This window comes from Taudactylus pleione, unplaced genomic scaffold (assembly GCF_031769625.1).
Source record: "Taudactylus pleione unplaced genomic scaffold, aTauple2 ptg001990l, whole genome shotgun sequence".
Taxonomy (NCBI): Eukaryota; Metazoa; Chordata; class Amphibia; order Anura; family Myobatrachidae; genus Taudactylus; species Taudactylus pleione.
In genome coordinates, this window is record NW_028286386.1 from 7,523,330 (window position 1) to 7,538,175 (window position 14,846).

At 43.1% G+C, this 14,846-nt stretch overlaps 1 protein-coding gene across 4 annotated transcripts in view; it reads left to right on the top strand.

Annotated features, from left to right (window-relative positions):
* LOC148435857 (oocyte-specific histone RNA stem-loop-binding protein 2-like) overlaps window positions 1-14,846 on the top strand; it is a 60,432-nt gene that overhangs the window by 6,961 nt on the left and 38,625 nt on the right. For 3 of the 4 annotated variants that reach the window (XM_088465444.1, XM_088465447.1, XM_088465445.1), the window contains exon 1: window positions 14,081-14,115. The exons of the other annotated variant lie outside the window; for it this stretch is intronic. In XM_088465444.1, the coding sequence (XP_088321570.1) occupies window positions 14,096-14,115 (20 nt within the window). In that variant the 5' untranslated portion in view covers window positions 14,081-14,095. Of the gene's footprint in view, window positions 1-14,080; window positions 14,116-14,846 lie in introns of those variants that run through there. 4 annotated transcript variants of the gene reach the window in all.

Genomic DNA, 14,846 nt, shown 5'->3' on the forward strand with positions numbered 1-14,846 from the left:
ACTTCAGAACCTCTTGCCAGTGGTTCTTATTACAAAACTTTTTTTAACTTAGGTCTGGTTGCCTATACATTGATCTGAATGATTACTTCAAAACCACTTTCTTGGTTTTGATATTGTGGCATCTATAGAGATATTCTATTTTATTACACATTTTCTTCCTGTGTTTGTGTTCGATTGCTTAGTATGTTGGTGTATACCTTTTTGTATTAGACCTGATTAGTGTCCCATTTATTCCTTGTCATTAGACCAATCTGTGATAGATCTTTACTACTCATGTTAAAGTTCATGCAGCACCCAAGTACTTTTAAGCATATATTTAAGCGAAAGGCTTTATAGGTGAAAATCTTGGTTTCTTCTTCAGGGTCCATAGGGAACCACAGGGATACCATGGGGTATATTTATGGTTGGAACACCAGGCACCAAACTGTTAAAGCTTATGCTCCCAGAATGCTCCGGGCCCTTCCCCATATATACCCCGCCCTAGCCATAGGACTTCAGTTTGTTTGGTGCGGCAGGATCAAGATGCACCTTTGTAACTGGGGGACTGGTCAGAGCAGTCCTAAGCTTTTATTTTGTTTTCTGAGTTGGCAGTAGCAAGTGTCTGAATTAAGACGTACGTACTGCAACTCAATCTACCTGCGCCGGGCCGCAACATCGGTAATTGTGCTGGTGATTTTCGGCGGGTCGTGGCTGAGCTTAGCTAGTAGCAATGCTGCGAGCTGGACTGCACCGGATCCTCAGATGTCAGGCGGTTTCTCACTTACGAGGAATCGCGCGCGGCAGTCCTTGCTTTTGGCGTCAGACACACCAGAAGCCACTGCTGCCAGGGCCCGGGATTGTCCACGTCCTCACTACACCAGCTGGGGCCTTAACGTCTGACGCCGGGGATCGTCAGCAGACGCTATCTGCTACCACGAGGCCAGCCTACCCGGCTGGTTAACGCAGTTTAGGGGAGGTAGGCGCTCCCCCAGCAGCTCCTCTCCCGACTCAGACGCAGTCCCTACGAAGGGCTTTGCGCGTCTGGGTCGCTCCACTTACCCTCCACGTGTATATGTGACGCTCACGGTCCACGCTCAGTGCGCCCTGCAGCTGTCTCAGGAGGGTCCAGGTCAGTCTCCTTGTATACTGTTTATTGCATGAATATTTTGTTCATGACACAAATATATACTAGATACAAAAAAAACTGGCAAATGGAAATTAGGTCTATTACTCCTTCACATAACTGTCAATCAAATAAAAGTTGCTCACAGGCTGTGATTTGTCTTGGCAAGTAGCTACTCAACAGAAGTGCGGAAGGTTTAAATCTGCTACATCGGCATCCATTTAATCCAAAAAACAATTCCGGCTCTTTTCTGGTGTTTGTAGCCTGTACTCCAATTTGTACAGGCTACAAGTTTGTAAAATATACTTTCAGTCCATGTCGTCTGGCACTTGCAGGTTTAAAAAAAAAAAAAAGCTTTAGGATGGCTTCTGAAACGACCTCTTCACCAGACTTACAGCAACATTTGGGAACTGTACAAAAGTATTGTATTATATTCTGGATATGTGACTTGGGTTCCTATTGTGAACCTGCACTTAAGTCAGTTCTGGGTATGCTTATGCAAACAAATAAGACGCCCTTATTCAGTAACTTGCCCCTGGTACTTTAAGAAGACATTGTGTAACTGTATATTCACAGGAAAAAAGGCCCAGCAGCGTTTGTTATTAAGGAAAATGCGTGCATCGGGAATGTGCAAGGATATTTTAGTACATATTTATTCTTGTGTTATTGAAACTGTTTAGCACATGGAATTGTTGTGTAGTTTCTATGAATACCGTATTGTCGTAACCCCTAAATAATCGCAAGACTCCATTTAGCGTTACCTGTCGCACAATAAATAATTGCTTTCCAGCCCAACTGTGTTTCCAAAGCACAAAAAGTTCTTATTGCAACAAAAAGTAAGTTACACGCTATGATCTATCACAATTAGCGCAAGACAAATACAAAAGGTACAGCTTGATGCATGCGCACCGGTCCCAGTAAACAGTCGTCACTCCTGAAGCCTGTGGTCATCCAAGAAGAATGGCTACTGACTGGGACCAGGACACAGGTTATATACCCTAACAGATCATGACAACAACAATGTAGACAGACAAACCTAATTCCATTGGTTCTTGGTCTTTGTAGTGTGCTGTAGTTCATAGGACAGTTCACTAGGGGTATGTCCCAATTCTCCACAGTCTCTTGAGATTACATTGTCTTTCTTTAATTGTTTTAAACTAGCTAAAGGCACTACATTAGAGTATACATTCTATCCAATAATTTCCTATAATCCATAACCATCGAATGCAAGATGCGACTCCCTTGCTGATAGATTCAGATATCTGGAAATAATCTACCATGTTGTATACCTTAAATATCATATACATACATTTCACAACAGAATTATATGCTACTAAAACCTCTAATACTACGTTTAATGTGAAGGAACCTTTTATGAGTGCGTGTATATTTATGATTATATGTAAGTATGCGTTGTGCGTCTACACGCAGCGTAAAAGGTGTGCAGGGGTTGTGTACAGCGCAAACGCGCTGTGTTTATATTTACAATAGCAACTGTATGTGTGCACACATTGTGGATACACATGTGATCGTTCAAGTGTGTGTGTGTGTATATATTATATATATATTTTATTTAGTGTGTGTGTGTGTGCAAATGTGCATCAGTGTTATTTATATATATATATATATATATATATAGATATATAGAGAGAGAGAGCTTTATTCAGTAACTGGTAATATTACGTTTACTTCTGTCTGAACGAAGTTCAAAAATGATAGACAATGGAGTTGTTCTGATCAGAGATGGCCAGCAGATACTTGATGGAATCGCAATGTAATCAAAGGCCTATCTGGAATGTAAATGCTAGTTCCTTTAGGCATACAACGGTTCGTTCAAAACACTCGTCTGCACCTCACAGTATGTGTGTGTTTTTCAATTATTAGTCACAGACATGTCCTCAGGACTTGTCTCCCAGCACTGACCAAACATTGCATTTTTAAATATATATAGTCTTTAAATACATGTGTATCGTGCGCATTTATTATGTAAAGACTTTAACAGTGTGCAGTAACACGGCAGATGTACACAACGCTAAATAGCGCCGTACACAATATTATACTGACTATACAGATGGCGTCGTGCAGACAACGCAAACATGGCGTTTTTAGATATTTTCAAAGATCTGATCTCAGCCAATCATCCAGCTTCGACATTTCGTAAGTGCATGACAGCGCAGCACAAATCTCTCGAAGGGGTAAAAATACAGAGTAAGGTGGTTGGTGTATGTTTACCTAAAGTGAAAAGTATACTGGGAGACTTGTCCCATCCAAATTATGGAGTGTTTTCTATCTTGCCCAAATAAGCAATATAAATCAATATTATGTAGACCTAGTAGATTAAGGGGAAGTCTTTTCCCAACAGCAATAAATGTTAACTTGTACAAATTGCACTTGAGGAGGCTTTTAGGTGATAATGTTTTTATGGAATTTGTATTTTGCACATATAAATTTTTTTTATTTTATTTATTTTTTGACTGTTCATGAATGTGAATGGTTGTTGATAAAGGTTTCCGTTATGTGGTCAAGAGGAACGGAGCACATTCAACAAGTTGTCGGGCAAAATACTGTTTTTTGCAGGTGCATCGCCTGACAGAAACAGCCTACCACCCGGCACTACCGCCCCCCGCCCCAATGTGTTGTCCCCATGCAACTTATAGCCCGGCACTCCCTCCCACCCCAATGTGCTGCATTCCCTGTTGTCCGGTCACACTTAATGTGTCCTTGTTGACACGGATGCCAGATGTGACGCCGAGCTGTGCCGATGTCGCATCTCAGTCCGTCTGGTATCTGTGTCCTCCAGCAATAAGGACACGTTGGTAAGGGTCCTGGATGATGGGACGTGGCGCATTGAGGCGGGAGGGAGTTGCAATGGTTCATTAACAGGTAGGTTACTGAGCCAGTTCTTTCTCCAGTTATAGAGCATCTGATAAATCCTCTCCACCCCCAATATATACTGTAATCTGCATATAATGTGAGGAGCAGCCAGTAATGGGGTCAATGCATTAGTGCATTTCCAAGAGATGCAGCAACTATTTGCTCTAAAGTGGAGAGCAAAACAAGCATTGGCACATGGATGACTGGTCAGATGCTGCAGATTGGACCTATTCCACCTACTGAATTAGCTAGGACAGGATATGTAAAGTACAATCAAATAGTTTAGATACTCTACAAAAAATTTGCAGGGGGAATTCAATTAGTCTAAAGTGGCCAGGAACGATTCAATTGTGTGTGCCGCAGGGCGCGAGTGCCCATAATTTCACATTGCAGTGTATAGGGACTGGGGAGAGTGCCCCAAGTTTAAATCCTTATAAAGTCAGGATTTAAAACCTTTTATTGCGAAGGCCCCCACCAGCTACTTCTTGATGCCACCCGGCTGGAAAAATTTTCTGGGAAGAACACTGAATTTTGATGTACCAGCCTTAGTTTATAGTGGCACTGCTGATTTTGATTATGGTAAAGTTAAAAAATATCATTAGAAATTGGCATTCTTGTTTTCTATTGTGGCGTTAATTACAATACTCTTCCATGAGGTCCCAAAACTGTCCCTGTACTGGTGTTTGGTTGGGTATGAATTAATGTCTTAAGTTATACATTCTCAGTGTAATCAGATTTTGGAAGTTCATTGGTTGTGTCGATGCAACCAATTTTTCTTGCCAGTTATTTAAAAGTATTATCACTTAAGGGAAGATGTATCAAACCTTAGAGTACAAACCAATCAGCATCTGTCATGTTACAGACTGTTGAAAAATGGCAGGAGCTGATTGGTAATTTATCTCTCTCCAAGGTTTGGAACATCTCCCCCCTTTTGTGAGAAAACTCTGGGGAAAAAATATCTTCTATTGACCCCGATGATTGTGATTGATATTATGCCATGTTCTAAATGACCCATGGGGAGATTATTTTTAATTTCTCTGGTCCAGAGTTGAAATCAGTAGAAAAGAACATTAAAGGTTCATATGACGAGGGGGCGTGGGCTGGATGTAGGAGGCTGATATTGTAGCTCCCAGGCCCTAATAGCCTAAAAACACCATCCTGATCCCTGTACCCTGTCCCTGGCACTGGTATACCCCCTCAGTACCTACCACTCCCAGCTCCTGGAGTCCTAAGGTCGGGCTGGGTGTGCTGGCTGCTGTGCTGTGGGAGCTGAAGTTCTCTTCCTGCAGCGTTTCCTGGTCGCGGGCGCCATCTTGGATTCGGCCCCCGGTGTCTGTGGCGGCTCCTGGCTCAAGCACCTGTCTCCTCTGCTGTCCGGAGGGTGCCCTGGGGTGCTGGGGAGGTGAGGGACCCTCTCACACTCTCTGCTCAGTGTCCAGCTTGCTGCTGCGGACCCGCGATTCCCGATAGCAGCCACCATCTTGGATCTGGCTCCAGCTCTAACAGGTGCTCCTGTCCTCAGTGCTGGGCGCAGCACACTGCTGTTTGGCATCCTGGGAGGCTGGGGAGGTGGCTAGTCCTCTCCATGGATCTCTGAGGACATTTGGAAACTCCAGGGTAAACTTTGCCTGGTCTGGCCGCCATCTTGGATTTGGACTGCTTTAGGGAAAGGGTCAGAGGACTGACATTGTCTGTTGCTGAATCTGTCTCACTGTGTCCTACTCTTCTGCACTCATATATTTCTGGTAATTTCCCTACCTGCACAGTCCTCCTTCTGAACCCAGTAGCTGGCGCCACCCTGCACTGTTCTCCACTACGTGCTGATCTCTGGATTTGTGCCTGCAATTTTAGAAGTAATGGGGAAAAAACTTCCAGCAGTCGGCCGCTACGCGGCTGGAGAGGTTCTCCTGTTCTGGAACTGGTGGGGCTACGGGATCCAGCTCTTCAGGGACTCCGTCTCATTCCCCTCAACCCTCCTCTCCTCCTTTTGGAGCCTGAGATCACTATGCATAATTTAATTTAAGCAATCACCTCTTCAGAGAGAACGCTGTCCGGCAAGATTTCTGAAGTTCATGTGGAGCTGTCCCTTACCCGTCATGATATGCAGACAATGCGAGAACGGGTTGGTGAGGCTGAGACTTGTATCTCCACATTAGAGGATACCACTGCTCCAGTTGCGGGACAGCTTTCAGCCTTGGAGTCCCAGATGGTGGCCTGTCGCACCAAAATCTCCGATATTGAGGGCTGACTTCGCAGAAATAAAATCAGTTTTGTTGGTCTACCCGAGAAGTCGCAAGGTTCTCAACCGGAGTCATTTCTGGAAAAATGGTTGGTGGACACCTTTGGCCGGGATGATTTCACTGCCCACTTTGCGGTCGTAAGGCGTACCGTATCCATGGTAGGGCTCTACCTCCTGGCACTCCCCCTCGCACATTAATTGCGAAGATCCTGCATTTCAAGGACAGAGATTCGATCCTTCTATTGGCTCTTCTACGTGGTCCTTTGGAATATAATGGAAATCGGGTCGCAGTATTCTTGGATTTTTCTATGGATGTCCAGAAGTCTAGGTCCCAATTCATAGATTAAACGTCGCTTACGTGATCTGGGCCTCTCCAACGCCATGTTATTTCCTGCTCGTCTGCGTGTGGTGGCTGATGGACGATCTCATTTCTTTGATTCTCCACGTGAAGCTTCGTCATGGTTGGATGTTAGGGGACATGGTGAGGATGCTCCTCCGGACTGACCTGGACTTGTTCCGTGAGCTATGCTTGTTTCTTAGTTAATCTGATGATGATGATGATTCGCTCTTTAGTTGCTCTCCAAGTGGTAATATTGTTGTGATACCCGTTTCATACTGTAATTTTATGTGCCGGGGAGATAGTCCTGAAGACTTCTGCTATTTTTTTAAGCATAGTTATTGTTCAGAGTCGGATAAATCTGGGGCTTTCCTGGTTTATCTTTCTAGGGCGGTCCGACCCGCCACGGTCGTAGCTCAAATTCGGGACTGCTCGGGTAATTTGCACTCCCCTACACCTGCTATTACAAATGTGTTCTATGAGTATTTTGCTAGTCTTTATTGTTTCCAGCCCCACTATGCTTTAGAAGAATTATTTGAATATTTGGGACATATATCCCTTCCATCCATTTCCCAGGACAGCAGAGCATTCATTGTTTCCCCATTTACCGTAGAGGAAATTGGGGTGGCTGTTTCTTCATTTCCGGGGGGTAAGGCCCCAGGGGTGGATGGGATTCCTATTGAGATCTATAAGAAACATTGTCCTTTTCCCCAGACTCCTTGACCTTTTTAATGAACTGTGACCTAGGTGCTCTTCCCCGTTCTATGTCAGAGGCCATTATTATGATCCCCCAAATCTGGCAAAGATCCCCTTGATCCTGGCTCTTATCGTCCAATCTCCCTCCTTTACACGGATATTAAAATATTGGCTAAAATGCTTGCACTTAGGCTTAATAAGGTAAGTGTGAGGTGGTGCATCCTGACAAGACTGGTTTCATGCCGGGGAAGTCTACTTCACAAAATCTTAGGAGATTATATTCGATTTTGCAGCTGGTGGACGACGGGGCAGTGGTGGTATCCTTGGATGCCGCCATGGCCTTTTTGATTCTGTACAGTGGCACTATCTTTGGGAGATCCTGCTTTGTTTTGGGATGGGACCTAGATTTATAGCTTGCATCAAATTACTATATTCTTCCCCTTTTAGGGTGGGTCTGTATTAATGGATATGTTTCTCCTCCTCCTTTTCGCATCTCTAGGGGTACTAGACAGGGCTGTCCTCTTTCTCAGTCTGTCTTTGCCCTGGCCATCGAGCCTTTGGCATGTCTTATCAGAAGTCACCCCAGAATACGGGGAATTCAGATACAGCAAAGGGTCAACAAGGTGGCTGTCTATGCGGATGACATGCTGTTATTCTTGTCTGATGCATCGGAGTCTTTGATCGCCCTTCTCTCCGTGGTGGATTCTTTTTGGATGGTTTTCTGGGCTGCACATTAACTGGAACAAATCTTCCATTCTTCCTGTCCATCCACTCTGGTGCTGTGAATACTCCCTTAGACTGGACCTCCCAGGTTTAAATATATGGGAATTTGAGCAACGTCATCTATGTCGGACTTTGTCCCACTTAATGTCCAGCCACAAGTTGACTTCTTGACATCCAAGCTGCACGTCTGGACTAAGCTTCCCTTGACCGTTACAAAAATTTGGGGAGAACAATAATTTTCACCAAATTCACCCAACCTGTATGTTTTTCAGCAGACCCCTGTTTATATCTCTCCTCGTATATTTCAACTGATGGTTATATCTCCTCCTTTTTTAGTTTGGGCAGATAAACCTCCTCGAATATAACTTAAGACCCTATGTAGACCTAGAGCGTTGGGTGGCCTAGCATTGCCGAATTTTCGCCTTTATTATTTGGCCTCTCAATTCATCTACGGGGTTGGGTTTTGGGTGAGGAGAGCCAGGACTTGCCTACTTTCTTGGTACATACTGTTTCTAGTAGACGTTCCTCTTTGCAACTCCTACTTGACGACAGGTGCCCTATGGGGGGAGCTCCATTGGTCACACAGGCTCATATATTGTGGAAACAGGCCGGTGCTTTAGTGGGGGCGGAAGGTATTGATCCCAATTTTGTCTTCATGGCATTCTTCCGCTCTTGGAGAGCTGGCCCTATTAGATTGTAGTTCTTTGTGGTCCAGGAGGGGGGTTTTCTCCCTCGGGCAGTTGTATAGTGATTGGGTCTTCAAAACTTTTGACACTGTTAGGACTGAATTTGGGGTACCGAATTCTCTTTTTCTGCTGTTTACAGCTTCGACATGCCCTATCTGTCCAGTTTTCTTCTGGCCCTCTCCGCAATTTATTCCTGATCCTGTTAGGGCTATGCTGCAAGCGACTAGTGGTAGAAGATTGATTTCTTGACACTATTCCTACTTCCTACCCGTTAATTCTGATAACGCCCTAGCACCACTTAGACTTAAATGGGTGGATGATTTGGGTCCATTAGATGAAGAGTGGTCTCTAATGTTGAATAGTCCTGTGTCTGCCACCTCTGCAGTGCAATTTCAACAGATACACTCGGTGTAATAAAAAAAATTGTATCTTACGCCCTTATTATTGAGTAGATTTGGATCTGGAGCTTCTGATAGGTGTCCTATATTCTCTACTCCCCAGTGCTCATTTTGGCATCTCCTCTGGGAGTGTTCTGCTGTCCAGGTGTTTTGGTCCCAAGTCACTAACTGTGTCACCAACACAGAACGTGGTATTCCCCTTTTGTCCCCTAAAATGTGTATCTTTGGATTGGGTCTCTTGGACAGGGCTAGTCGTTTAACGGTCCAATATGTGATTAATGCAATGACTCTGGCAAAGGTTTGTATTGCCCGCACTTGGATGGCATCTAGGGGTCCTACTTTTGCTGAGTGGTGTGGGTTGATGAATGAAGTGATGGGCCACAAACTATTTTTATATACTAGGCGTAACTGTATGCTCAAATATGAGCGTATTTGGGGCCCATGGATTTCTTCTTCCCGTTATGTTACTGGAGGTGGGGAGACTTCAGATGCTGATGGGCTGGCGACCGGCGAGACGGCATAATAATGTCTTGATGATCTGATTTTTTGTTCGATTTTTCTGCTAATTTGAATGGCTGAGATTTATTTTGTGCAGATATTTGTTCTTTATTATTTATATACCGGATTTGACTGTGTATTTGTATTAATGAGAGTATATGTTAATGGCTGTTTATAATTTTTATAATTATTTTTTTTCGGGGGGGGGTTAGGGGTGGGGGATTTTGTTTCTTGTATTGTGTTTTTTGTTATGAGGGAAGAAAAAAAAAAATTTATAAATAAACTCAATTTAAAAAAAAGTTCATATGACCATCCAAATCCCCATTCAGTGTGGGTCTTGTCTTTGCAAGTGAAAGCCGCTGGACTTGGTGCATATATCAACTATAGAAAACTGAATAAAATCCCTATAAAGAACACAGTTCTATTAATTCCAAATTTGTTTGATCAATTAAAGGGATAATCTGTTTTCATGAAGATTGATTTTTGCATAAAGCTTAAAATCCAATTTGTTTTTGCCAGGTTGAGTTAACAGCCTTTAGTACCCGTGTGGAACAATATTTGGGCTTCCTCAAATGGACATTGCCAACGAACCAAAGTGCCAAAGAGAGATCTCAGTACCATATTCCAGGGACTGGAGGAGTGGGCACATTGTCAATCCCTGTGTTTTCAACCTAATACCTTCCCTCCCTTCCCTTTCAACTCTTGTATGCTGAGAAAACACAAAAGTAGAAATCGTAGCGAGCTTCCAAGCTTGGCCATGGAATCTGTAGGCCTGCCTGGAAGATGCTTCAGGAGAAATCATGGCCTCTCTCTCTTCATCCAGATTTTTTCCTTCGGGGTCCGGTTGGCAGGGCCGCTATCAGAAATCATAGGGCCAGGTACTCCCCTTGCTGTATACAGCAGCACACTATACACACACACACCAGCAGCACACACTGATGTAATACAATACAGTGCCATTACCACAGCAGGGTGCTCACTCCACAGTCGGGAGTGAGTGGGTGTAGAGGGGCTCCTCCATCTTGCTGACCATGTCCTCTGTTTAATACAGCTGATCGCGTCGCTGGAGGGATCGACCCGCCAGGCGGCCACTCTCCTCACACGTGGTGCATGCCGTGCAGCTCTGCCATCTAACCTTCCAGAGCACCATTGACTCCACTGCTGAGGAAAAAGTGTCTCTTCCTCACACATCGCCTTAAAGTGACAAAGCCAGTATCTACTGTTGGCTGCTGTGTTACTTCCGTCAGTGCAAGCAGCAGTGGCCCGCAGCACGCCGATGTTCCACTCCAAAGTCCAGACACTAATTATCAGCATACTGATTATCCGCACACTGCCAGGCCCCCCAATGAGCCCGGGCCTGGTACATTCGTACCGCCAGTACCCCCTGATTGCAGCCCTACCGCTTGGTGCTATCAAATATAAAGCATTATGTTTGAATTGAAAACTGAACAGGAGAGAAGGGAGTATCTGTCTGTAATCCACTCACTTTTGCAGGAAAGGAGAAAAACTCTTCAATAGTGTATTACATATATTAGATTGAATGTATTCCTTGCTGTAAAATCTAACTAAAGCAGCTACTTCACACATCCTAAACTCTTTCCATAGTATGAATTCTGTAGTCTTCCCTTATCCACTTTCAAAGTACAAATATCTCCCCAGTGTTTCCTGGAGACAAATTTCCTCAGTCTGTTTCTAAAACTATTTCACCCCTTTGATGTCCCACAAAGAAAAAATCTATTGCTTAATATTCTGATGGCTGCCCCCCTTTGCACCAATACAGGAAGTTTCTCTAAGATGGATGATACGGAACGTAGTGTTCCTGGTGGCTGTTGTTTCTGTCCAGAACAGTTGGAAAGTTACAGGTGCTTTGCTGCAAGGAACCCTTTATACTTTGTGGCAAAGAAGGTACTTTTCCACATTCTGATGTCCAGAACATAACCCCATCTTCCCCTTTTCCTGGGGAAGGAGTTAAGAGTCCTGATGCTTACTACGTCAAAGGTCTTGTACACAGCTGCACTACCTGGTTGTGTGTGTGTGTGTGTGTGTGTGTGTGTGTGTGTATATAAAGGATTGTGGGATCCAGTGGACGGGACTTCTGATGCTAACTGACGGATGATGGAGAAGGGCTGGTGGGGCATAGCTAGTGTCAGGAAACCACCTCATATGTACAAATGTGCTGTGCTAACATTTGTGAAGATAAAAAAAAAAAAAAAAAAGGTATCTGACTGAAAACCTGTGTCAAGAGTAGTTTCTTTGTAAGCAGATTCTTATACTGTAGATGTTTAAAAGGTTTTCTAAACTGTTTTATCACGATTTAAAAGTAGCTCTGAAAGTCAATCCAACTTTTTTGCTGAAGATAATATCTGCATTCCATAGCAATTATGTTCTTGTTACCCTTCCCCCTACTGGAAGCTGAAAAATGGTGACTGCAGTAACCATTTCCAGTGAGGGCAATTGTATGTGTCTGTGTATGTATGTATGTATGTGTATATATATATATATATATTATTTCTTAAGAATACAGAATAGTTGTCCTTGATTCCAGCTTGGTGCCTAATGGGTCATGCATCTTCCAAGTAAGCCCTTTCCAGATGGATTAGAGGTGTAGTCGTACATGCCAACAAGAAAGATCGGCATAAGCTGGCAGAAATCTTAGGAGCCCATTTAACTCAAGCCGTGTTAACTTCTTGAGCAAAAAGGGATATTTTCTCCACACAGCCACTTCATTACATTTTTATTTATGCAGCATATTTGAATGGGGTTTTGTGTGTAGTAAGGCTGCCATGGAGTATTGAAAGAGAAAATGGCAAATTACTACCAATTAATTCCTTTTCTTCTAAATACTCTGACTGTCCAGATTTTCCACCCACGTTTTGAGATTTTTCAGAGACTTAGGAGGAGCTGCATTATACAATCGGGGGGCATGACATTTTATGTATCTGTCTCTAACCATTATGAGAGCATTTAAAAGAAAATTTAATTGCCTGTCAATTGTTTTATTGATCAACTTCTTGGAGAAATCTGTCTCCATATGGAGCCTACTGAAGTAATGACCTACAGAAACTAATGTCTGGGATAACTTATAAAGCAAAGTTAATCTGCAGATGCCTGTGACCACTGAGCCCAGGAGGTTGCCGCTGTTCTCGTGGAGTGTACAGATCTCCTGGTCTCACAGGGCAAAGACACCAGCAGATCTTTGCTAAGCATTAGGCTGGTGGTCATCACTTCATTACACTATCCCAGTGGTTTTCAAACTGTGCGCCATGGCTCCCTGGGGTGCCAAGGAGCCTCACCAGGATGCCGCGGTGGTGTAACAAGGCTGCCCAGTGTTTGCTCTTTTATGCACTGGGGAGAAGGGGTTGGGGCAAAAAGAGGGAGGGGGATGTCAATAGATTTTGGTACCTCATGTCTATTCTGCTTATGTGTCTGTGAGATGATTTCCCTTATCCAGTGTTGGCTAACCTTGACACTCCAGCTGTTATGGAACTACATAACCCAGCATGCACTGCTACAGTTTTGCTATTAGGACATGCTAAAACTGTGGCAGGGCATGCTGGGATATATAGTTCCACAACAGCTGGAGTGTCAAGGTTAGCCAACACTGCCCTAATCCATGGGTTTTGTTTTTTTTTGTAAGAAATTTGACATGGATCATCTAGAAGTAGAAAAAGACCATCTGTTTTTCTAATAATCCTTTCAGTCTGGATAGAAAAATAGACCGATATACTAGAGATGAGCTGTTCGGTTTTGATTTGAAACTTTTTGCCAAATTAGTGCAGATCAGATTTATCTTATTGGCTATCCAAAACATGAGAGCTGGGTAGCCAAGAAGATGTAATTTTTGTGAACTGAACATAACCAAAGTAAAACTGAACCGCTCATCTCTACAATATACAAATTTTCTTCCTCATTACTGGATCTAGACAAAACTGGAAGTACGATTTCTTGGTTGAGGTGTAACAACATTATGCAAGAACACAGGATTTGTTCACCATAGCACTTTAACTGAGTGTATGGTCAGAAGTGTTTAATTGTACCATATGCGATTTCTGCCAAGATGATCACTTTGAGCGTGAGCCACCTGGGTGACATTTTCTGTAGTGGTTCAACCAGTTCCAGCATTACTACTTCTAATGCAATGTTGAGATCCCAAGGTACCACAGAAGTTCTGTGAGGGCGATATTTTGGCTGCATGAAAATGAAAGCTCTTGATTTGATCTGTAAATGTTATACCCAATAATGTTCAGTATGGATGCCTGTACCTTCAGTGTACTATGGGCAAGACTGTTCTATAAACTTACACGTAGAAATCGCAGCATTTGAGATGTTCGCATCCTGTACCTTTTTTGATCAACTTAGATTTGCATCAGTATGTTAATAATGGTACTTTGTAGTGTGCGTTTTTTTTTTTTCTTAGCTAGTAGTAATAGTCACTTTATTTTGGAAACCTTATTCTTCAATAATTACTGCTCATTCTCCATACCATCAAAAAGTACTTCTCCGGAATGGGTGCAAGACTGGCTATAGAGGCTACTGTGGACCATGATTTGTAAGGCCAAAATGTATGTACTGCTTTATTTCTGCTGGGGATCTGGTTAAAATGTCAATAAGTTTTGAATGTCGACATGTGCAATAGATCAAAAAGAAATGTCAACGTGGTTAAAAAAATAAAATTTTCACCATTTATTTCTTCTGTTCACTCTCTGTGTTGGGAGTAGAATTATTTTGATTTGATAGTTTGACTTCTAGCCACCAGTTCTCTGGGGAATCCTAACTCCTGAATTGATGCACCTTGAGCATCTGATATCTACTGATGTAATTTGCCATCTTGTTTTAAGTCCCATCCACCCTACCCCACTCCCCAATATGTATTGCTGTGTGAATTTTAGATTATTCTTATTGTGAACCTGTCCCAGGCTACAAAACCTGATTAGACAATGATGTGGTGCAATTGTGGAGATGTAGGCATCCTGTACATCTGTTGGTGTCAGGAATTCTTGAATAGCTTTGAGGATGGAACTTGTAGACTTCCTATGAAAAATGTTTCTTTTTGAAATCTAACTACCAAAAATTCCCCTGTTTTCTCTACCAGAAGGAGTTTAAAAAATAGCCTGTTCTCTACTGGGAAGTAGCCACTATGTACATCACTTGTGCATATACAAACAATGTTGCATTATAGTTTGCATTTGAGGTTTGTGAGTTTGCGTCCTCAAAATAAGGTGGTGGTGGTTCCATTACTTACAAGGTCCTGGACCCAAAGGATGTGTAGTAACCATCCAAATGCCACGAGATC